Consider the following 24360-nt stretch of genomic DNA (forward strand, 5'->3'; position numbering starts at 1 on the left):
CAGTATCTCTGTGTTAACATCAGCATTTAAGCTGTTTTGTAAGTAGCAATGAATCTTCTTATTAGAATAAATATTCTGACTATTGGAGAATTAACAGTGAATTAAACATTAGGAAAAAATACTGCGCAATTCAGGCAAAAGAACCTGAGTAAAATTTTACTACATACTATGAAACTCGGCATCTAATCATGTGATTATGTGAGATTTAAATTTTCATAAAATAAAAAAATTAACCTGGTCCTAGTTTGTAGCTACTAACAAAAGTGGAAAGTTGAAGACTGAAAATTGAGGATGCCAATAAAAAGGATGTATTTAAAAATAAAATATTGATGATTTTTGCGTATTTTGGCTTCTCAGTACTGCACTGTATAGAAACAGGAAATTTTGGCTAAATTGTCATAGTGCTAATTCAATATAAGGGGGTAGGGAAACATTCCCACTGTGAGTTGTTAGTTATATCAGCCTAAGAAAATGTTATGGCACAATAAAATGTAGCCAGTTATGCTGAAGGAATATTAAAGAAAAGGGTGCTGGAATTAACTCCAAAGGCAGCAATGCAAATAAAATGGAAGATGTGACTCTTCAGCAGAGTGGACAAGGTAGTATTGAAAACAGTGGGGTTCTGTCCTTGTAGCAGTCACTTGAGTGTTTCCTAAGCTTTTTTGTTTGATGCTGAGAAATGCACGAAGTGAGGCTGAGATGTTTCCCAAGCAGAGAACAGTTGCACAGCACGGAGGGATGGAGGCAGCAGTTTGGCTCACCCGTCACCAGCCTGGTCAAGCGGCTGCTGTTGCTGATGATGCCATGAATGCTTTTGTGGGGCTGAAGGCTTGTGTAAGCAGCAAAGGAAGGTTGTTTGTGTTTGATGTAGTTGCTGTCTTCGCTATAAGGTTGCTGCTGTATTTTGGATCTTTTTGGGTAAGAGAAGCTTGCCGACTCAGCTGTGACTTTTTAAAGCTGTAGAATTGCAAAAGGACAAAAGAAAAGTATCTAAATTCTAACGCTTTCACTTAAAATGCTGTTTCTTTTCTGTGAAATCCTTCAGCTTATTGCAAAACCTTGTAAGAAAATGTTTTTAAATGTATAAATGGACATTTTTCAGTATTGTGAATAATACCGACATAGCACGGATTTCATTGCTGTATCTGCACTCCATTAAAAGTAAATTGTGATTAATGTGCAAAAAGATTTTCTTTTTTTCTGTGAATAAAGGGAAGGAAGTATGTTTTCTAAATAAGACAAAAGAAAAGATTTTCATTAAAAAAAAAAGATCCTTGTTGAATCCAGAATTCCAAGCATGGGCTTTATTCAAATTTAAATGCCACTTAGAGGTATTTTTTAAAAAAGGGTTAATTAAATAAACTTCAGTGGGTCAAATTACATAGTTTTATAAGTTGAAAGAAATATTTTTAATATTTTTAATAGAGACTGGAAATTATATCAGGTGTAGTGCTGAATGCTTTCAAACATATTGAAGTAAAAATAGCTCCCATCTGAATATTAGAAATAAAAACTAGTATTTTACTAAAAACTAGTATTCAGTCACTTCTGCAGTTATAGGGACTTGCAGATGCTACTGGCCTCTACTATGTTAATATCATTTAGACACAACAATTTCATAAAGAATTGTATCTTCATGAACAGAGTGAAGAATCAGAATTCTTCACTCAGTTGTGGAATGAAAGAAAAATGTTTTACAGGTGATTTCATTCCATTAAGACAATTTATCTGTTACTTCAGCTAATCTGATGCTTTCTTCTTTGCATTAATGCATTTGTTTCTCTGAATTTTTGTGCTTGTAGCTGTTGGTCACTGATGTGACACTATTTTTCTAGCAGGACAGATTTGTAACTGTGTGGCTCAGATATCAGAGCTTTCTTGTGAATTTTTTGAGCTTCTGCTTTGTTTCCTTTCAGGAAACCAAGTGTATCGTTACTACAGGAAGTTTGGTCTTCCCCAGGCACTGTCAGAAGTCTGACTTCTGTGCTGCTTGAAGGGATATGCCTGTGAGCAGCAGGAAAAAGCTCATTTAGCTTTTTTTTTTTCTTCTTACTATATTGAATTCATGTAATGGAGGTTGTGTATGAAAACACAGGATGAGTGGGTTTTTCCAGCTGAGTCAGAAAGAAGTCTTCCTAGATCATTTTGGTATAATACAGTAAATAAGCAGTGAAGTAAAAAACATTTACCTTTGTGCTAAATATTGATGACAGTGATTGCATGCTAAGTGCATTCAGTTTGGAATTTAGCACACAAATCTCTTTGTTGAAAAGTGTTTATATTCTGATATATTCCTTTGCCTTTAGCATACGAAACTAGCATTCTTCAGTAAAAGAGAGTTAAACTGCCTGTGGAGTGGGGAAGGGAAAAGGCAATGAGCTGTGACACAGAAATGCAGGCTTTAGTCTTTGGTTGCTTGCGGTTTTGAATCTAGGGAAGAAAAAAGAGAATTTAGGTTTTTCAGGGACTCTGTAGTGTTTTCTCAAGAATCTTGTTTGTACAGCTTGCAAAAAACCATTTTGATCAAGGGAAGCCAGTTGATGTAATCTTTTTAGATTTCAGTACAGCTTTCAATACTGTCTCTCAAAGTATCCTTCTGGACAAACACATCATGTGGTGGGTAAGCAGTTGGTTCACAGGTCGAGCACAGAGGGTAATAGTGAATGGGGTAACATCAGACTGGTGACCTGTCACTAGTGGGGTTCCTCAGGGCTCCATCTTGGGCCCTGTGCTCTTCAACATCTTCATAAATGACTTGGACACAGGACTAGAAGGGATCCTAAGCAAGTTTGCAGATTACACAAAACTGGGAGGAGCTGTTGACTCCCTCAAAGGCAGGGAGGCCCTGCAGAGAGACCTCAACAAATCAGAGGACTGGGCAATCAACAACCGTGTGAAGTTCAACAAGTTCATCCCAGATTCTGCACCTGGGATAGGGGTTTGCACAGACTGGGGAATGAGATGCTGGAAAGCAGTGCCACACAAAGGGCCCTGGGGGTCCTGGTGGATGGCAAGTTGAAGTTGAGTCGTCAGTGCCCTGGCAGCCAGGAGGGCCAACCATGTCCTGGGTGGCATCAGACAAAGCACCACCAGCCGGTCGAGGGAGGTGATTGTCCTGCTCTGCACTGGTGCAGCCTCACCTTGAATATTGTGTGCAGTTTTGGGCACCACAACATAAAAAATATATTAAGCTCTTATAGAGTGTCCAAAGGAGGGCAATGAAGATGGTGAAGGGCCTTGAGGGGAAGCTGTATAAGGAGCAACTGAGGTCATTTGGTCTGTTCAACCTGGAGAAGAGGAGACCGAGGGGAAACTCATTGCAGTCTACAACTTCCTCACGAGGGGAAGAGGAGGGGCAGACACTGATTTCTTCTTTGGGGTGACCAATGACAGGACCTGAGGGAATCGCCTGAAATTGTGTCAAGGAAGATTTAGGTTAGATATTAGAAGGAGGTTCTTCACCCAGAGGGTATTTGGGTGCTGGAACAGACTCCCCAGGGAAGTGGTCACAGCACCAAGCCTGACAGAGTTCAAGAAGCATTTGAACAACACTTTCAGGCACATGGTGTGACTCTTGGGAATGGTCCTGTGCAGGGCCAGGACTTGGACTCAGTGATCCTTGTGGATCCCTTCCAACTTAGCATATTCTGTGATTCTGTGATTTTGGATTAGATTGTGCCATATCACTTCAAGGCACACCAAAACAGTTAGTTCAAAAGAGGAAAAAGAACTCTCGTTTCTAGGTCATCCTGATGCCAAGCTGTTGAGTTAGTAGCATAGACCAGCCCAAGAGACGGCTTTGGTGACAGTAGCTCTGCCTGGACTTTCTGTGTGTGACTCAAAATCTGGGGTTCCTGGAGTTCTTTGGGATGGGGAATCCCCACTCATCCTGCCCATGGTCATAGCAGCCATGCGGATTGGTGAGGAACATCCTGTGCCCATCTGCTAGACCTGCTTGCCATGAGAGAATTCCTGTAGCTGAAGGACATCCATATCAGAGACTAACCCTTCTCAATGTGTTTAATGTTATCTGTGCAGATACATGCTGCTTTTATTTCTCCTCACACTTTGCTTTTTCAGGATCAGGAAACAGATGGACACTTGCTGCTCTCTTTACTATGTTTCCACATCTTTTTTCTCCTACTGACAATCACTCTATAAACTATGCAGTCGGTAGTAATGAAAAGTCAGGTCATGAAGAGTTATTGGTGTGGACCTCAAGTCTTCACCCTGCTTTCTAACACAGAATTTTCATTTTCCATTATACTGCTATTGCTGAATGTGACTGATTTTTAGCCTGGGCTCCAGGAGCCTTTCTGACCTCAAGCAGAAGGGGAGCTATTGCTTCAGCACTAGATCACGGTATAAGTATGACGTGTTTATCTTTGTTATATTTCACTGCTTATCAACTAATGATTTATCATTTAATTCTTTTCTTACTTATAAAATTTGTAGCAAATACTTCAGATCTAGTGAGATTTTACTTGTGATTTTTTTGTTTCTTCTTCCATACTCTTTTGTGCCCTCATAGACTGAAGTGACTCAGCTCACTATGTATTTTTTCCCTTTGTCTCCTTCCCCTCCAGTGCTGTCTTTTTCTGGGTGGTTGCTATCTGCTCTTTTTTCTTTTGATGTTTTTGCCGTACTATTTTTTTAATAATGTAAAATCCTGAGTTTTAGACTGTTCCTCATAGTTACTGTCCATTTGCTTCTCCTGTTCCATTTTCCTTGCCGCTGTGCTTTCTTTCTTTGGTTTTCTGGAACTTGCTATCAGCTGATGCAAACTTAGCATCAGCTATAGATTGCAAGAAAGAATACCAGAGAGAAAATAAGTGCAGCAATGGAATCAGAAACTCAGTTATCAATGTATCTGTTTCTTGTTTTGTACTAATGTTCTGTGTTTTCCTGCTACCTTTTTATATTCTCTCTTTGTTGCTGTCGTGTCTTTATTTCTATTTTTGATTTCTGCATCTAGTTAGTATTGTTAATAGTAACATTGGGTATTACTTACAGTTAAAGAGATTACAAAAGATAGTGCACTGAGAGCAGGTGGTCACACTTGAAATGGAACAGTTTTTGGGATCTTCTGAAATTCTGTTACTTACGTGAGCTGAGGACTAGAAATCAAGGGAGCAGTGAACATTAAGGGAATTGCTCATTCCAAGCATTTGCCTTCATGTTCTTTTTAAAACCACAGCCAGTTTATATGCATTTTTGTATGAGTTTAGCTGAGCATTGTAATCTTGACATCTGAAAACTCAGTATATATGGTCAGTGGAAAATAAACGTGACCTCTGTATATTTTTTCACTCAGAGGCGAATGGTGAATAGGCTAGCCTTGAGAAGCTGTTTGCCTCACCATCCCACATTCTTTCCTGTAGTGAAACAGTGTCTAGTTTGTCAGTGGTTGCTGGGGTTTTGAGGAAGGGAGCAGGAGATGCTGTAGGCAAAAGGACCTGTTTGTGTACTTTCTCAAGTTATGGCTGTTAATGACATTGAGGTTATCTCTCCTGTCTGGTACATCCTGCTGTGCCGCTTATGAGGCAATACCCAGCAAGTGATATCCTGTTGTTTGTAGCTTCTCTTTGATGTTTATTATTTGATTTGGGAACAAGTAGCACGATGGTGAGGGGCATCAAAACTGTTTCAAATATTTGACTTAATGTCTTAAATTCCATGGGATACCAGTGTGTCTTTGTACAGTGGTATAACTACATGTTGTAGTAGGTACTAATTGCATAACTACTGTAATGTCATGCCAACAGCTTGGATTACCTTTTTTTTTGTGTGTGTGTGTCTAGTGGTTAATTAACCTTCCTTTTAAAATTAGAGCTCCAGAAGCAAAGCTTTCTGTTCCTCAATCAGATGGGATTGTATTGGGTTTGCACCCCTTATATCCCATATAGTTTCAGGGACTGTCTTCACATTTATGAAATTACTGATTATTTGTGTTGGAGAAATAGATCAATTTCATCACTTTAAGAATTAACAAAAAGCTAATTCTCTGATTCTTAATTAATTGATTATTTTGTTTTCAGATGCAGTTTCTGCAAGCCACTGTGCATTATAAAGCAAGATTTAACGACAAACAAAAACCCTCTCAATTAGATTAAGGTTCCTCTTAATAAATTACTTATGTAGAAAATATGTAACAAAATAACTAAGCATTTCACCTTTAATTAAAAAAAATGAAATAAGTCAAAACCCCAACAAAACCCCACAAACAACAAACTAGCTGCAGTAGTAATGAATATGCTAAACACCATAAACATGCCCTAGGAGTGTTGGAATGGTGACCATGAGTAAACCTGCAATTCCGCGTCTGTGAAACTTTAACCACTGTCATCTATAGTTGTAATGCTATGAATCGTAAGAACAAATACAATGCAATTCTTTTCCAGTCCTAGCAGAATGTATGAGAAGAAAAACGGATAAATAAATGTTGCAAGTGGAAAGCTTGCAGTAAAATTTCCCACTTCTGAACACAGCTTTATAGAGAAATTTATTCCCCAAGTTTGTGGGTGTTTGTTACCTATAATGCCCTGGTTTGTGTTTGGCTCTTGTATTTTTTTGTGGTGAATTCCTGCTGTTTGTTCTCAAGAAGTGACAAACTCTATGCTACAGCAAGAACTATATTCTACTTTATGTAGGTGTAGCTTCACAATCATTGCATTATGTGAATTATCTTTATTTCTAATTCTATTATGATCTACCAAGAATTTCCAGATCATCTGCAAAGTTTATCATAGATGCCAGTATTTTCAGTCTCAGAAAAAACATTGTTGATAACAGCAAGATATGTTTATGATAAAGAAGGAGAATTTACTGACAATCTAATGGTAATTAGAAGCCAAAGGATATTTTGATTCTGAGATAACTGTTACAAGATAGGTAGCTAAAAATGTTAGGGATTTACTCAGTTTAACAAAGATTAAAAAATTGCCGTTGCTATCGTTAAAGAAAATCAGCAGGCATTTATTCATTTTGCAAAATCACATCAGGAAAGAGGACTTGTAAATAGACAAACTCACTCCATATTTTCAGTGGGAATATCTATCAGCTTTGTAAACCTCTGGCTACCAGCCCTTTTCATGCTTCCCTGTGGTAACTAGATCTTTCTGGGCATGTCAAAGACATCTTTATATAATTCCTGCAACCCTTCAAACAGTGTGTAAGGTCCTGCAGTGCTTCCAAAGGAAGGCTTTGGTGTCTTTGCACACATTTAAGAGTACTTTTGGCACCTTCTTGTGCACTTGTGTTGCCTTCTCAACCCATAAACATGCATGCACACGTGTTTGCCATTCTTGTCCACCCTTCACCAACTGGGAGCTAATGGGATAAAATGTCTTTTCCCTTTGTCTTCTGTCAGCCTCATTGCTGTTATACCAGGTGTTCCCTGGATGTGTTCTCAGACGTACTTTAACAAAGTGTTCTCAGTGTGGGTCCTGTAAAACTCATACCAGCAATTTTACTACAGTATTTTCATTACAAAGGGCATCTTGTTTCATAATAATATGTTGTATTCATTTTGAAGATGTCCTCACATCTTACAAGAAGCAATTCTAAAAAGGTGGCTGATGCTGTTAGTTGGTACTTTGTTTTCCTTGTAAAGTCAGCATGATATAAAAAATTCAGTGTAAAAAAATGATTTTAAAAGATAGATTGTGCCTTGATGGTACCTTGTTATTTAGTTAATGTATGCCTTCTGTGATATGGTAGCTGCAGTATATGCTATTTATGTCCCAGAAAATATTCAAAAATAATTGCTGACAAAAGCTACTTCACAGGTTGACTCAGAGGTACATCGTGTAATCTGAATGTTAATATTCTGGATAGCTAGGCAGAGAAAACTATTGATGTGGTTTGAAGATTGTGTAGAGACTAGTCAGGATTTTAGTTAGAGAAGTGGGGATGGAGAGGGATTGAGATACTTGAGTTCTCCCAGCTTCACTGAAATTTTATATCTATTGAGTGTATAATTCATACAATATGTAATATTTTTGAACAGGTAAGATTTTTTGCTACTCAGTTGGAAATGTTGACTTTTATATCTCAAGAATTTATGTCTTTTCCAGAAGCAATTTAGAATCACCTTAATTTTACTCTAGAATCCAGGCAGCCCCTGGTTTTACTGTGCAATTCTTGACTATCTATCATCTGCTTTATTTTTTGCCTTAAGCTGAGGTTGGTGTTACAAAGAAGCACTGATAAAAAACAGAGGTCTGAATCTTACGTCCATTACATATGGTCTATTCCCGTGTGATCCATGCAGAGGGAGTAGGAGCAGCTACCACTGAGATCAAACAGTTTTTCCAGCTCGAATTATCATGTAGGTCTTGGCTTTAAGTTTTAATGGACTCAATCAGGACCTCTGTATTTCCAAAAAGGAGATCATCCTTTTATTGGTGTTGCAGCTGTTTTGGGACCAGAGAACTGTTGAGAATATTGACAAGTGAAATGATATGTTGTATTTTTTCAGTAATATAATTTTTACACCCAGGAGTTGAACATTTTATTCCTCCCTCATTCACCTGCAAAAATATTGATTCTGTACAGGCCTTTGTTATCATAAACTATTGTGCCATAGACAAAGGTAAACAGCATTCTTACCTCTCTGGGTGTGTAGTCAGATAACCCAGGCTGTAAACTGGAAAGTATTTTTCCTATCAGGCTCATTGGCCGGCCTAGCAAACTCCACGGGTATCTGTATCAGCTGCCTTGGAATTGCTTTTGATGTGATTAGGCTACTAATTAGCTGTCTCAATTCTTTTCTCCCTCCTGATGTTTTCTTTTGATTCACATTGACTCAGAGGAGTCTGCATTCAGTGTATGTTTGTTTTTGTGTTTTGTCTAAAATCCTTAGTGATAGCTTAGACTGTCCTCTTTTGGTTGAGAGTTTCCCTCTGTAGACATACCTTTTCTGTTAAATAGGTGCATCAGGATTTTTCTCTTAGCTGGTCCTTTGCAAGGTGTAAAAACAATATATGGTCAGGGTGCATGTATATGTGCATATTCATTTAAAGTGTGCTAAGGTTTTACAGTCTGAAAGAGAATGTGCATAGTTACTTCAAAACCATCAAAACCATAATACATGTTTACTACTCATATTCACCAAATGGTAACCTTACAATTAAATTGTTATGTAAAGTTAGTTAAATAACAGCAGAAGTTATTGTATTAAGGCCCACTTTGCAAGGAAACCAATGATAAGGAAACCATGAAACACACTAATAGATTATATGCCATAGCAATATATTGCCTTTTTATTACTTTTCCACAGGCAGCAGATTCCTGTACAGTTATTATTACCTACATTATCTGCTAGTTTTCTATCAAAAAAGCTTCAGTCTATTGAATCATTAATCTAATATTTATCATTCTTATTGAAAATCCACTAGTGTTAGCACTGTATAAAATATTGACTCAAACCACGACAACTGGTTTTGCTAAAGATTAAAAACATATTAACCTGAAAAGCACAGTATTTCCTAAGACATTTTAAAACTACTCATTGTGGATATTTGAAATGACAATTTTTCTGTGTTGTCTGAGGAATGATTTTTTCTTAAATCTTTAGCATACAGTAAGTGACCAGTCCCATCCTGATTTGAAGATGCTGAGTGTTCATCCAACACATATTTGAAATTTTGATGTGTATTGCATTAGTTACTGAATATCAAGAATAAAATTTTTGCTCATACATAGAGTGTAAAATGGGATCTTTTGTAGCAGCACACGGTCTGTTTAGAATGATATAACAGGTGCTGAATGTTCAGATATCAAACAAAATGCCATCTTTCTGTAGAAAAGAGGTGTCAAAAAGTTTCTTTGTAGCTTTAACGCATGTGATTATGTAGTACAAAATGCAGAGTTTGTAAAATTTCTTGAATATACAGGCAAAAAATGAATAATTCAAAACAACTCATAAGTTCTACATTCTATTGTATCTTTTATAACGCAGGCAGAAGATAGCATTGTGTTCCCAGTAGAGCTGAATTTGCACAAGTTACACCTCGGAAAATGCCAGATGGTCTATGGTCTACTTTTGAGAGCTGTCACATATGTAAAGATTTGAAAAAAGAAAGACAGCTGAATGAGAGCAGTGGATCATTAAAGAGAGAGTGAGAGTCCCTGGGTATCACTGTGTTTTAAGAAGCATTGTGTCGTTCCTCATATTACACCTTTTTTTTTTTTTAAGATATACACAACCTTTAAAAAATAAGGTAAAAATATTTCTGTTTTAAACTGAGGTGGTTGTGGTTTAATCTCAGAACTGTCAATTGCTTTTGTTCTTTATGCTAGAATGCGGTCATATGGTTCCTAATTGGTTTCAAGTGTGTTTTAACCATAATATTCAAGTCTCCCTAGTGCAAAATTATCAATAAAGTTAAAATAAATTTAAATTGAGATAACTAATCCATTTGGGGTTTTATTCCATTTTGATTTGACCTGCATATAACATTTGAATAGTGTAAAGCCAGTCAGCTAAAAAGTTGTATGTTAATGCTAGAAGACTCAAGTACTTTGGGAACAGGATAAGTTAATAAAAAATTAAAATTAAAAAACATAGAAAACTCCAAACCCTTAGTAAAAATAATAATAAAATCAAAACCATAACTGTTTAGATTTTCCAGGACTTTTCATTCACCCACAGTTTGACAGAAACACACCTAATTTTGCAGATTGAATTTTGGATAATTTGTCAAGTTATTGTATCATAGCAAAGACCCAAAAATACACAAACAATTGTAAGCTGCCACCACCAATTTAGCTGGCTTGGAAAAAGTCATAACTGTCAGTTTTAGAAACTGGCATCAGACACAGAATTTCAGAATAGTTCTTTAGAATAGTTTAGAATAGCTTTTGTTTATTGAGGAAGGTTAACCCCTCCCCAGTGATTCTGCTTGATTGATGCAATTGCACCACTTCACACTTGGAGATCATAGGCAGTGCAGACTGAGGAAACATCATTACATGGACCATGAAAAACACAGGTCCTTAATTATGCAATTAAATTTAAGTGGGATAATGAAAATAAACTTCCAGGGTGCTATGGACATAAACATTGAATTTTGATTTCTAATGTTGACAGATATTTTTGACTGTGGTTAGGTCTCCATTGCCTATTTTTAAAATGGAAGGAATGACTTGATTTTTAACAAAATTAATTTTGCACATACATGGAAAGGGAATCTACAAAAATCTATGTTTTTAATGATATTTATTCAGATAGGGAAAAACTCCCTAAAAATTTGGTTTGGGACCTTTATATAAGTCTGGAGAAGTTAACCAAATATATACTACAAATTGAATTTCAAAGTGAAGAAAGTGCCTTGCTTATGCTTCTGTTTGTAGGTTTTGCAAACACTAATGCAAAATTGAAGAAGCATTGTCAGAAGAAGCTTTGAAGAAGCATTTTCAGCATTGTCAATAAAGAAGTCTTTGGGCAATAATTAATTGTTCAGGTATCAGATAGTGTTGTGCTCCTACTCTGTTGGCTTGGAGGTTTGTGAGCAGTTACTGCTGGTAAAGGAAGTGAACAATCTTTGGTCTTTGTCTTCCCTGTAAAATCTTTGGGGAGGCTAAAACCTAAATGTTTCCCCCAGCCCTCTCTTTATTTCCAGCAACAGAAAATGATCATTTTGGTAAGGTAGGTTCAAGCATGGTTACTTTGACCTGGATTGATGTGGGTAATCAAGTCGATTTGCTGAAAATCTTAGTGGCGATGAGCGAAAAAATCGAATAGCAAGAAAAAAAATGAACCATTTCATATTTAAACTATTCGCCTGTGAGTAGGATGCAAAGTTTAAGATTTATATGAAGTTTAGTCTGAAAAAGTTTATGATAGTTGAAGGAAGCAATCTGAGAATGGTGTCAGTGTCCTGAATAAAAGGGAAACATTGAGGATTTGTTAGGCAAATTTAGAACTGAGAGTCTTTTTAGAGACCATGTTGGTCTATATGACCCAGTCATATTTGTCTGAAAATTTGGTAACTTGTACCTGAAGTGATCAATGGAGATGTTTCTTTTTAGAGAAAGCTAATTATAATTATCTATATGTGTTGTTACCTTGTACACAGCGTAATATGTATATGAATGTGTACTGTGAAATCATCTGAAAATGGATGTGAACCACCTGAAAAGAGAATGAACTGCAGCACTGTTTTTCTGTACCCCTGACACTAATTTCTCTTCAGTTGAGTCTCTAGTAGAATCTGGACTTTCTCCTTGACATAAAATTTATAAATTGTTGGAGATTGGACTGTCCGAAAACTTCTTTATATCCAAGCATGATGCAGTGATGTTTTGATTAGGAGAGGTGATTGAGCTTATGTTTTTTGATTGTGTAATCTTGTTGTGATACTATGTGTATAGATTAATTAGTTTTCCAACAAAGTCTGCATTTTTTCTATATAATAATTGTTAAATTGAAATGACTTTTGTATTACAAAGCTTTACATAAAAAAAAAAAATCCTACATCTTTTCTTTAGTTACAGACTTTAAATACATAGGCAGCCTCTTTTCTATGTTATTAGAATTATGCTTCTGTATGATACAGTAGCTCAACACAGAACGATAAAGTTTCATGCTTACTCATTAGAATGAGTTTATAACATGTACTCTCAGAGTCTTAACTAGGTCACTGCAGATTCTTGCCTTGACAGGTTCTGTATTTTTTTATCTTTGACCATTTCAGTATGTTGCCATTAAATTCCCAACCGGCCCATTACAGCTATTTCTAAAATTGTGATTCTGAGTTGAAGAATATGGAGGGGTGAACTCTGGCTTGCCACAACTGTTTGAATGCATGTGCCTTCTGGTTACCTCCTCCACAAAACCAGATTTTGTTTGGTTTTGTACTTCCCAGCAATCCATGATCTTTATGAATTAAGCTCAAAATGTTGTTAGTTACCTGGATACTCCTCTTCTTTAATATACTGGTCTGTGGTCGCTGTGTATCGGGGGACCCCTACTGTGTCACTAAGGTTATTTTCTGAAGACTTGGAGGTTGGCCAACCTGCAACTGAAATTCTGTTCTGCGGTCTGTATGTTCACTCCAATACCTTTTTCTCTCATTTGATTGCATTTCCCCCATTATTCACTTGGTTCCCTTAGTACAAGTTTATCTCAGTTTTGCTACTTTGTTTGCCATGCTTGACTTTTTCCTTTCTTCAAATTGCTTGTCTTATGCTTTCCGTGTAATTCACAGTCTTGCAGTGCTGAATGGGGAATCTAGGCCTCATGCATACATGATGTGCTTTTTGAATACCTACTAATTATTTTTAATTTAGAGATATTTTTTGCTCTGTTGTTTTGCTTTCTTGTCAGTCTATTATTAGATCAATAAGAGCAATGACAGTTCCATTCCCGGTCTAGCCTATAGTGTTCAGTTATCAATTTACAATTTAAATTAACCCTTTCTTTCTTTCCTTTTAAGCGCAACCTCAACGTTTGCCTCAGCCGAATACTTCAGCACTGGAAAGGGGTGAGGAAGAAAGTGGCAAAATCCAAAATGGCCACGTGGGTCTGGGTAATGGAAGTGGACTTCACAACGGGGTCAAGCACATACCTGCAGACAACAGAACACTTTCAGCTCCTGTTTCAGAAAAAATGCACAGAAAAATTCAGTCCACCTTGTCTGTCAACAGCAACGGCAGCCAAAAGAGTAAAATAAGTTCTGTGTTTTCTCAAAAGCCAGGTACTTCACCAGAAGGTAAGCTGATATTCTTAATTTTAAAACCCCAAACTGCATAAAGACCAACCAAGCACCATTCTCACCAAAAATTACACAATTAACAGAAAATAATTGAAGAGTGTGAACTCATGCTCTAGAAGCAAATGGAAACCATTATGATAAAAGACATGATTTTTTCCCAGAGGAAAATATTAAGTATTTGAAGGAAAGGAAAGCAATTGGAGAGTTCTTGCTCTCAAACATTTGATCAATATAGTCTCATAATGCGTAAGTCTCTGTAGTTAGTATCCTGAACTGACAGAAACTCCTGTCAACATTGTCACATATGCACCAGAAACAAACATTAAAGTACTACTAGTTTAAAGCATAGTAAGTATTTAAATCCAGTAATGGCAGGCTCCGTGAGGGTGGACTTTGCTTTTGAAATATTCTGTTAACATATATCCTAACTAGCCATGAAGTCTGAACACTAGATAATAAAATTTCAGTGTTTAGCATGCCTTATGCTATATTTGAGCAGTAAATAATGTGCATGAAAATGCTTCATAGTCCTTCTGCACAGCTTAAATAAGCAGAAGTAAATAATTTCCCTTATGTTTTAGCTCTGTCTCACTGCTTGCAATTACACTCATGGTCCCAGAGTTCCTGACTCTCTCCTCGATCCACTGCCTTCCCATTAGCACTAATATACTTGATGGGCTTTGCTACTGCCCCTTACGAGAAGGGTGCAGGCACGCTGTAAATTTTATTGGTTTGAGGCAGGCATAGATGTGACTGGTTAAAAAAACCCCTCCAGTGGTTTGTACCGTGGGTACAAACACAGATTCTTAGAGAAATGGGAGACAGTACTGTTCAGTGAAATGGGGAGGATTCTCGGCCTAGATGAAAGGAAGAGGGATCAGAAGGACTGCATGTAGTGGCCTGAACGAAGCCTACTGATGTCAGTGGAGTGAGTTCTCTTGACTTCAACTACTTCAGTCAAACTTACTCAGTGAATCTGTGTAGTGATATCAAGAACGGCTTCACTTAGACTATTCCATGGGCTGGTCTCCCTTGCTGTTGTTTATTTTTATATTTATCTTCAAGAACCTACTGTTATTTTTCTGTTGTACTTTCAGTCCTCTAATTTTTCTTTCCAAAATCACAACATCATACTTCCTGTATTCCCTTTTCTGTTATGTGAAATACAGTTTACCCTCCAGCCTGATATTTTTCTTATATGTTTTTCCTCAGTGCACTTTCAAAAAACTAACTTACGAGACCTAGATCTGTTCATGTGACTGTAGAAAGTCAGTCTTTAAATTCAGGCCTCTGAATTTAAGAAATTCAACCTCTAAAAAAGAAGCACCTGCAGAGTTCTAAAGAGACAGTGCCTTCCCTGTCCTTTCCCCTATACAATTAATTATGGCAAACACTTCTTTTTTTCTTCTAAAATTATATTGCAATAAATACAGCTGGTGGGATTTTTTTTGTTGTTTAATAACCATGAAAATAATTATGTCAAGTTACTGAATAGTTTAGAAAATGGATAAGATACCTTCAGATTTGGCTTTAAATTCTAATATCTGATTTTAATATCCAACACATGATTGTGTTAGTTGCCTGAAACTGCCAATATACAGTATTTTTATATACAGTCAGAAATGTTGTTATTTTTAAAGGCATATATGAGTACAATTTAGATAATTACGTAATATTGTCGCACTGTATTACTTGCATTCTTTCGAGGTACAGAAGTACAGGATAATCCTTACTGTTACACGTGGTTTCTTGAGTCACCGTAATAGCTAAAATTAAATATAGTTAATATTGTACATCTAACTTTGTACTGTTCTCATTTTGGATGTGGGAACTTGGATATATGCTCTCAATAGCTTGATCGGTGCTGCTAATGTCTGTAGCTCTAAGTTTTCTGTTAACTAATCTGAGTGAAGCACAAGTTTTATTGTGCAATGATTTAAGTATGTCTGGTGTATTGGGATATGCCAGTAAGAGAATATCTGTTTTTTAAAATAATTTTCTGGTTTTGAAATTTATTTTACTTTACAGTTCTTTGACAGACATGTTTTATATTTGTGTAACCACATCTGCATGCACACATATACAACCCTTCTGACAGTTTCTTCAGCTTTTCAGTGATGTACCCTGTGGGGGGCTTCATGGGGGAACTAAAAGCTATAAGTAATACTCTTAGCAAGCTTTTGCCTTGCAGGAACTATCATTACATACTTTATTTGTCCTATCATCTCACAGGGTTTTTTATAAGATGCACAGTCAGAGACTCTAGAAATGGTCAGTTGAAATATCTAAATATTTATACAATATATATATAAAATGATATAAATATAAATATAAAATGATTTACCCATAATTTTAAAATAATTTCGTTATTACTATAAGTCATGATATCCCCTTATGACTATTTCTGGAAGATTTGCTCTCTGGTATCTGGTTCGAAAACCTTATATACTTAGCCAGGTTATTTTTTCAAAGGAGTTTAATTTCATTTAAACCATATATTTGTGTATATATATGTTTGATGAATGCATCTAAACTGTACTAAGCCAGAAGAGTATATCAGGAAGCTCAGTGACTGAGAATTGCATAGACACTCTTTCAAAATGGTATACATAGTTTAATTTGAACATAACTTCTGTAACTTCACTGTATGATGAATCATACTTTTGTGGGCAAAGAGATGTTTTTCTGAGCCGTTGGCTCTTCTGATCTAACGTTTCTGTAGCAACTATTGAAAAGACTTACAGGAAGATGGAAAAGATAGGAAACTATTGGAAATTATTTGCAACATTGCTTAACTGATTGGCTTTGATTTAACTTGTACCATGTTAACCTCATAAGCCACTGGTTACTGCTGAAGAGCTGCTGGGTTTGAATTTCCTTGAAGGTGTGTGTTTGTGTTTGGACACATCTATATAGTAATATAACTTCTATGCAGTATCTTATGTAGCCTTATGGAGAAAGAGACAAACTATATTTGTTTTGTACTGTGAGTATCGAATAATGAATCACCTGAACTAACTCACCAACTTAGTTTACTGTAGAATCCAGAAAATTTTAGTAGAAAAAAGTATGGGTAAACTTGTACACTTCCAGATATTGAAATTAATTTTATTTTTGCTATTTCTTATGTAGTACCTTGGATTTTGTAATCTAATTAAGAGATTTTTAATAAATAATTAATAGATTTTCTAATTAATAGATTAATTAATTTCCAGGTTAAAACCTGAAAATACACATCCTGTATTTTTACTTCATCTGCTTTGTCTTCCTCCTTGAGTGTTCTGCTCTGTTGTCAGTCAGGAGAATAGCTGAAATCAAGTAAAGGAAAGTGGCCAGAGAAAAGAAATATGTTATGTCCTCGGAAGAAAAGTGAGAATTCTGAGTTTAGACTATAGAAAAGAGAAAATATTTTTCACCTTTTCTTATTCCCTCCCAAAAGCTGCATTCTTCTTGATTCTTCTTAAAAGACAAGATATGAATATTTCTGGAGCACCACAGCTATTTGTAATGCAAAGGAAGTCCAGATCTGGTACTTACTTTGCTCTAAAATATCGTACCTGTTGACAGAACAGAAAGCCTGGAAGAGCTTGAAGCAGGATCGAATCAGGAAACATTTGGGCTTGCCACCCATTCTGTGCAGGAGTTTATTTGGGCTCTTGCTTATTTAAAATGTAGCATGCTGCTTCAGATACTGCACGTTTCTCTATATGCACTAGAAAGCTAAAAGAAGTTCAGTATTACTTTACCCTGGATATCTCATCTTCCCATGAAGATCAGTAGTGCTCCTGTTGGTCTCCAAAGTACTAGACAGTCCTAATGCAAGCTGTGAAGCCCTCTGTCCCCCCAGATTTCCCCCACCATAGTTAAGAACTTTTATTAATTGTTCCAGCTGCAAAATCCACTTGTGCTGTGGGTCACATCTTGTGAGCTTTTGGAATTGAAGTTGCATTGGAAATGCTTAAAATGTAGCAGAAATTTTGGTAGCAGTAGTATAAAAACATTAAAAACTCTCTTTTTCAAATGATTCAGTAGTATATATGACCCTGGGATTAGCTCAGTTGGTTCCAGCATGGTGCTAATAAAGCCAAAGTTGTGGGTTCAGTCCCTATACAGGCCATTCACTTAAGATTTGGACTTGATGATCCTAGTGGGTCCCTTCCAACTCAGAATATTCTGTGATTCTGTGATGTGCAATTGTGTCAGCATTCCAGAATATGCTGTTTAGAAACACATCCAAGGAGACTTAGGAGGGTGTGAGTGCACTCACCAGTTCTGCTTTTCCTCTACATTTATTATTAATTCATATTGTCCCTGAAGAAATCTTACTCAGCTCCATTACTTACACTACAAAAAACCAAAGTATTTATGAAATAGTAGGAATGTCGTTCTTAAAAAGCAGTTTTTAAACACTGTTTCAGTTCTAAAGATTTTTCAAAGGTACTGGGTAGGTTTCAGTGCATAGTGGGAATTAAAAAAAAAATTAACTCAAAGAAATTTTAATAATATTTTAAATTATTGATGCCATAGGTGTCACAGTTCGTCCAAAATTCTGGTTGGTAGGCCACTAGCAAAGAGAATTGTTACTGTCTTGCACTTGTTATGAGTAGTGGAGAAAAACACCTTGGAAACATGAAAAAGCAATTGTAAATGAGTAAAAAGGAAGACAGTCTAGCTGCTGTGTTCAGAAGCATTTGTATGTGTCCAGAGCAACTTAAAGAAGAGAGGAGATCTAAAGGAGACAGAAGTGAGGCAGCAGAACAGTAGATCTTGATGTCGGGAAACGAAGAAAAATTAGTAACTGCATGCCTACATATGTGTATCAGAGTAGTGGAAGGTAAGTAATAATGACATATGCAGATTTGGAGGAGGAAAGGGAAGAAGTTGGGCAGGGGAAGGGATAAAAGAGGAATTTAATTAAGGGGGTAGAGGGGGCCAAAGTAGGTACTTATTTTTTTGTAAAAACCAAACTGAGTTTTCCTACCAATTAGGAAACTTGATGTTATGAATATTTTGAATCAAAGCAATCCTTTGAAAAATTGAGGATGGAGAGAGGGTTTAATTCAGGGTTTAATTCAGTTTTGAAATGGAGCTCTTGCTCTTGGTCAAGTTGTTGGGACCTCACAAGTTACTATGTTTCTCAGGGAAGTTCCCACACTTTGAGTGATAATTTGAGTTTAATGCAGTATTTCACATATTCAAAAGGCTTTGAGCATACACAATTGCTGTATTCGTTTGGAAACAGTAGATGGTTAAACGATGCTAAACCCATCATGAGCCTGCCTCCTCTATGTACAGTGAGATCTACTCTTTATTCCATCCCAGGCTTTTGAAACCAGAAAGACACTAGAAGGTATCTTCTTTACAATGTTTTGTTTTTCAGGACAGGTCTTTAGGAAGTGTAATAAGGCTAGATGCAGGAGTGAGGTAGATAAAGCCTGCAGCATAGAAGTGAAGCTTTGGAAAAGGACAGGCAATGCAGGCTTGCCAACACATTGAAGTTACCACTCATGCTTTTCCAGAAGAAAAGCCTGAAGCAAGCTTCCTCAGCTTTCTGGACTGTATATCTTGTGCTACTGAGCTTAGAGATATGATGAACAATTTCATCCAACGTGTGGGTTTTTTTTAAATCCAATGTTTAAAATTCAACATTTCAGGGTGCGTTTGGATGAGACTTCCCTCACCTCCTCCCTCTTCTTTTTAGTATAATGCAACTTCATCTGTTCTAGATGTTGAATGCAAGCTTGGGGTTCGTGGTCACTGTTAAACTCATGCTGCTGACTACATTAATTTATTAGAGTATCCCAAGTGATACTAATGGCTTAAGTGAAGAAAAAGCAAGTCCACCAAGTACCCTTTATGTTAAGCTAGGGTCTTAACAACCACTAGGTGCATATGCATGGAAAGTAGTGAGTAGTCCTAGCACAGTAGCAGACTTTTATTTGAACTAAGAGTGTTTTTTCTTTGGTTTATATAATTTTATATAAACAGAAAAATTGTTCTCAGTAAACTTTACTTTTGGGAACATGATTTTCAATAGGATTGGGTTGGTTTTTTTTCCTCTTGAGTGACAGAAGAGCAGCAGTAAGTTTTCTTTTATAAACTCTTTGGTCATTTGATCAGTATTATTTACTGACATTTGGTAAGAGCAATGAATAGCATAACGTTGCAGAAATATCTACTGGCCATCTCTCTCTCAGTCTTTCTTTTTTTTAAGCATACATGCACTCTGAAATCCATTCCATAGCATTAGGTAGCATTTGGGCAGCTACTTGTTAGTGTCCTGCCAATCGCTCTACTTGGGCAAAAATTTTCATTAACTTTTAGAAATTGATTGAAAGTGGATTTATATCTGAGCAGGAATTGCTAAACAGAGGGTTTTTTTGTTAGACGAGGTTGTATCAGAACACAGTTGTCAATCGGGCAGTGAGCAAATAACATTATCATACGGTCAAATGTGTGATTTTTTAAGAAGACATTTTGAAGAATGTTGTGTTTTAAGCATAGTTTACTTTTTTTTACACAGAAGTCTTGGAAGGTAATTTATATATTGTTTAAGAGCAGTGAGTGGAAAACAGGGCCTGTAACAAAAAAAAGAGGTCTTCCCATGGCATCCATTTTACAAGGTCATGGCCTAGCTAGCATCTAACTAGTCTCAGTATTTGCAGTGATGAGCAGTGGCAATGAAAGCTTCAGATTCTAAGGAAGTCTTAGGTATTGGAAATTAGGAGATTTCTTAGTATATATTTATGTTTGAAATGGATAATTTTACTCCTCCGGTTATATATGAAGAGTTTAGAATATAAGCTGTGATGAAAGTTTCCATGTGTTTTGCAGTGTGATTTGCCTGATCAGGCAACATTTTAAATTTCTTGATCAACAAAGATAGTTTTTTATTTGAAATGCTGAAATATCACATGTACTAGGCTTTGTAACTGTGTTTTCCCCTGTCTAAAAAAAAGTCGCTCTATTATCTAGAGATAACTGTACTCCTTGCAATGTGTCAGTTTATTTTTGTACCTTTCTTATTTTTCCGTGAGCATTTTCCTGGGTGCAGTGAGTTTTCTCGAAAGAAAGGTGGTGGGTAGCAGAGGCTGCACATGAACCCTGTATGCTGCAGGATCAGTGCGAGGCGTGAAGGCTGCGTGCCACTGCTCGGTAGTTTTACGCCTCACCTCTGTGCAATGCCCACTCTTAAGAAACCTGTGCCGGGGTGGTTTCTCGTTGGCTGACTGTGCTGCTCTCGCTGTCGGTTGTCTCAGCCGTTGGCGCTGTGTATTCATCCCTGCCGCTGCCAGCCCCACACTGCCAGACTGCGGGATGCCTGTAGCACCTGCTGGGGCTTCTGTTCAGGGCTCTGCAGGGGCCCGGAGTAAACCCCCGCTGAAGACCTCAGCTTCACTTTGATTGCGGGTTTGCCCTTTTTGATTCTCTCTGTGAGACAGCACAGTGCCTGGAGATTTGTTTTGAGTTGTCTGAACTTGGTGAATATAGTTAGTAAGAAGCTGACCAAGGTGACCATCCTGTAAGTGAGTTTATTTACCATTGCAGACATGAAAACCTTTTATCATATGTGACCTGCCTGCTTAGTATGAAAGCTTTTTGGGTCAGTTTGTAACAGATTGGTGTCAAACATCATAAAAGCAGGAGATATCAGCCTGCACATGCATTTCTCTGTACGTTTTTCAATTCTCCTTTTGTGTCCCTTGTATAGTTTCGATGGTCTCTTAAAAGCCTGTTTCTTAACTAGAGCCACACCTTTTCATAAAAATGAAGTGATAAAAGGGAAATTGAAATAAAAAAAAAATTTACTTCAGTATTTGAAAGCAATTGGATACCAGGGTATGCAAAGAAAGTGGTATGTGCATGCAAATATTTAAAGACATGGACAAACATAAAAATAGTTTTATTGTTGATATTGTTTCTTTTCCTTTTATGAGCGTAGCAGTTATAACTGGAGTAAGTTATAAGTGGGGCCTTCTGGGCTTTGAATAACAATGTGTAAACAGTTTGAAGGGATTTTAGGCCTATATCTTCTCTGGATATTGTCTGTGGTAACATTTATAAGCCCGTTAAAGTAGATGTTATATGTACTGTATACAATCTTTGGTTAGATCTGCACAAAGTAGCTGAATGTATGCGTACCATATAAAGCAGCAAAAACTTGGATGTGTTGGTTGTGTTTCTCTTTGTCTTGGCATTATTTAACAGTTTTGATGAAGTTTCATAACAAATCTGTAACTTTTGGGGATGTGCCAAAAGACTAAAAAACAGCTTTACTTGTTTTGGTTTTTAAAAATGCCGCATGGGATGACCCTTTTAGCATCAGGTCTAGCTTTCATCCCAGGCAAAATGAAAGAATAATTGAAGATAAGCTTGAGTGTCTGAAAGCTCATCTTTTTTTCCCAAATGTGACTTGGGAAGTATGCTATCACTGCCTACAGAACAAGTCTATTGTAATTTATGCCATTTAGCATAGTTTTTGGGAGCTTGGATCGTAGTCAACAAATGTGATAATGTACTTTGATGAAATCAAATGCATTTGATAAAGGAACTAAGGTACATATACTAGTCCAGAGTATTTATTTTTTTCTCCTTTCAAACTTTACCTCTATAAAGTGTTTGCACCCCACATTCTCACTTTTGTATAGTGACAATCTGTAGTGCAGCATTTCTCCATTAATTAGAAAAAAGTGTAATATAAGAATTGAAAAGTTATGGAAATTTGAGACTGCTCTGATGTAGTGTGGCAGTCCTAAGGAAAAGATTATCTTCATTAATGGTTGACCTATGTAATGACACTTAAATACATTCAGAGAAAAAGAAATTAGTTTAATGAAAATTCAAACCTCAAGAAACTCGAGAGTTAACTTATTACCAACAATACTGCATCCTGAACATCAAGGCTGATGGAGTTTGGTCCTCAATAAAGACATGCCGCTAATTCTTAATTGCATTAATATATCTAATGGGAAAAGAAGAATGAGAAAACCTCTAATTCTTAAAAAAAACAACCAAACAAAAACAAAAACAAAGAAATAGATAATTTTAAGATAGCACCAGCGTCATAACTGATACTACTGTATCATTTCTTCATTAGAAAAGACTAAAATATACTCGAAACCGCATTGTCAGACATTAAAGTAATCCAGTTTACAAATATATAAATTATGTTTAATTCTGGTTGGATTAAAGTGTTCCACTCCTCACTCATCTGCAAAAAAAAAAAAAAAAAAAAAATTAGGATTTTGATGTGGTAAAGTCAATGAGTGGAAGTTAAATATAGTCTTTATTCTTAACGTGTTGAAAAAGTTTTGAAATTTGGAATAATGTGTAATTTAAAATAGTCTCCTTGGTCTTGTAATCACAAAAAAAGTATTGGAGTGTCTTATGCAAGCAGTGAAATATATTGTAGTAGTCTCCAACATTGTAATGAAAAACTTGTGGTCGTCTCTTTTGGAGTGAGCTATATATATAACACCCTCATGGCTGCATTCCGCAGATCATGCCACCCAGCAACAGCAGTCAAAGGAAGTGTTTTTTAGCTGTAAAATGTTTTCTGTGGAACAGACAGGTTGCTGTAGGAATATGGGTGTTAGAAAAGGATGTTTTGTGTGGCATGTAGGTTTGTTATTACTACAAAAACACACTGTGACTATATTTTTATCCTATAATTGCATCTCTAGATAAGAAGCTAAGAAAGAGGGGTAATTTATGGAAGAAATTATTCTTCCACCCATTTTATCCAACTGTATTACAACCCTTTAGAGTCATGATTCTGAACTCAGCAAGTTAGGTAGGACTAGGTAACAGCATGCTTTGTCATGTGTTAAATAATTGCTACCTGGATAGCTATTAAAAGTCAATAACATGAAGAACATAAAAGCATGATTATTTCAGATTTGTCCTTGAAATGTGGATCAAAGTTTATGATCATTGTACAAATGAGTCATTGCAAGAATAAAGAGAGCAGTAAAGGATATCTCTACTTTATGTTAATTGTTTGTGGAGATTAAGTAAAATTGTTATATTAAGATTTTCTGAATGGAAAATTAGTTTTGCCATCTGGGGAGAAGGAAATAAAAATAAAAAGGGGGTAAAAAAATCCTTTTAGTGTTTCAGTCAGTGAAGAAGAGATGGAAAAAGAGACCCTCTAAAGAGTTTCCATAATAACACTAGTGGCCAAAATTTCTTACCGGGTCTTGGACGATTTTTGATAACTTTTACCTTTGAAATACCTTTATTTGAATCAACACAGCCTTTTCTTGTAAGTCTTGATTTGGTGGGTTTTATAGATTAGGAGGGAAAAGTTCTTTTGTGGGTCCAGAAAGTGCTTTCTGAATGTAGTCCCTTTTGTTTAACCTATGAACTCTGTCTCTTGCCCATCCACAAGTACGTATAACATCTGTGAATGTTTATTTCTTCTCCTGCAATTTTTCATATGCTGCATTAAGCAGGCAAGATTTGTTTGAGTGTTTTATTTTTTCAATACCAAAACACATAAATGTTGATTATGGTGTACTAAAACATTTGTAGAAAAACATTTGTTGTTGTATTATCTTCTTTCAGCTGTATTTTAAGGACGCAAAATAGTAAAACATCAATTCCTCAAATATGAAGGCTTCTTAGATAGAACTCTTGGCTT

The 24360-nt window shown here is 36.4% G+C and overlaps 1 protein-coding gene across 6 annotated transcripts in view; it reads left to right on the forward strand.

The window, feature by feature from the left end:
• MDFIC (MyoD family inhibitor domain containing) overlaps positions 1-24360 on the forward strand; it is a 53255-nt gene that overhangs the window by 23433 nt on the left and 5462 nt on the right. For all 6 annotated transcript variants that reach the window (XM_064656027.1, XM_064656023.1, XM_064656024.1 and 3 more), the window contains one exon: positions 13440-13715. In XM_064656027.1, the coding sequence (XP_064512097.1) occupies positions 13440-13715 (276 nt within the window). The remainder of the gene's footprint in view (positions 1-13439; positions 13716-24360) is intronic.

Source organism: Pseudopipra pipra, chromosome 5 (assembly GCF_036250125.1).
Source record: "Pseudopipra pipra isolate bDixPip1 chromosome 5, bDixPip1.hap1, whole genome shotgun sequence".
Classification (NCBI taxonomy): domain Eukaryota; kingdom Metazoa; phylum Chordata; class Aves; order Passeriformes; family Pipridae; genus Pseudopipra; species Pseudopipra pipra.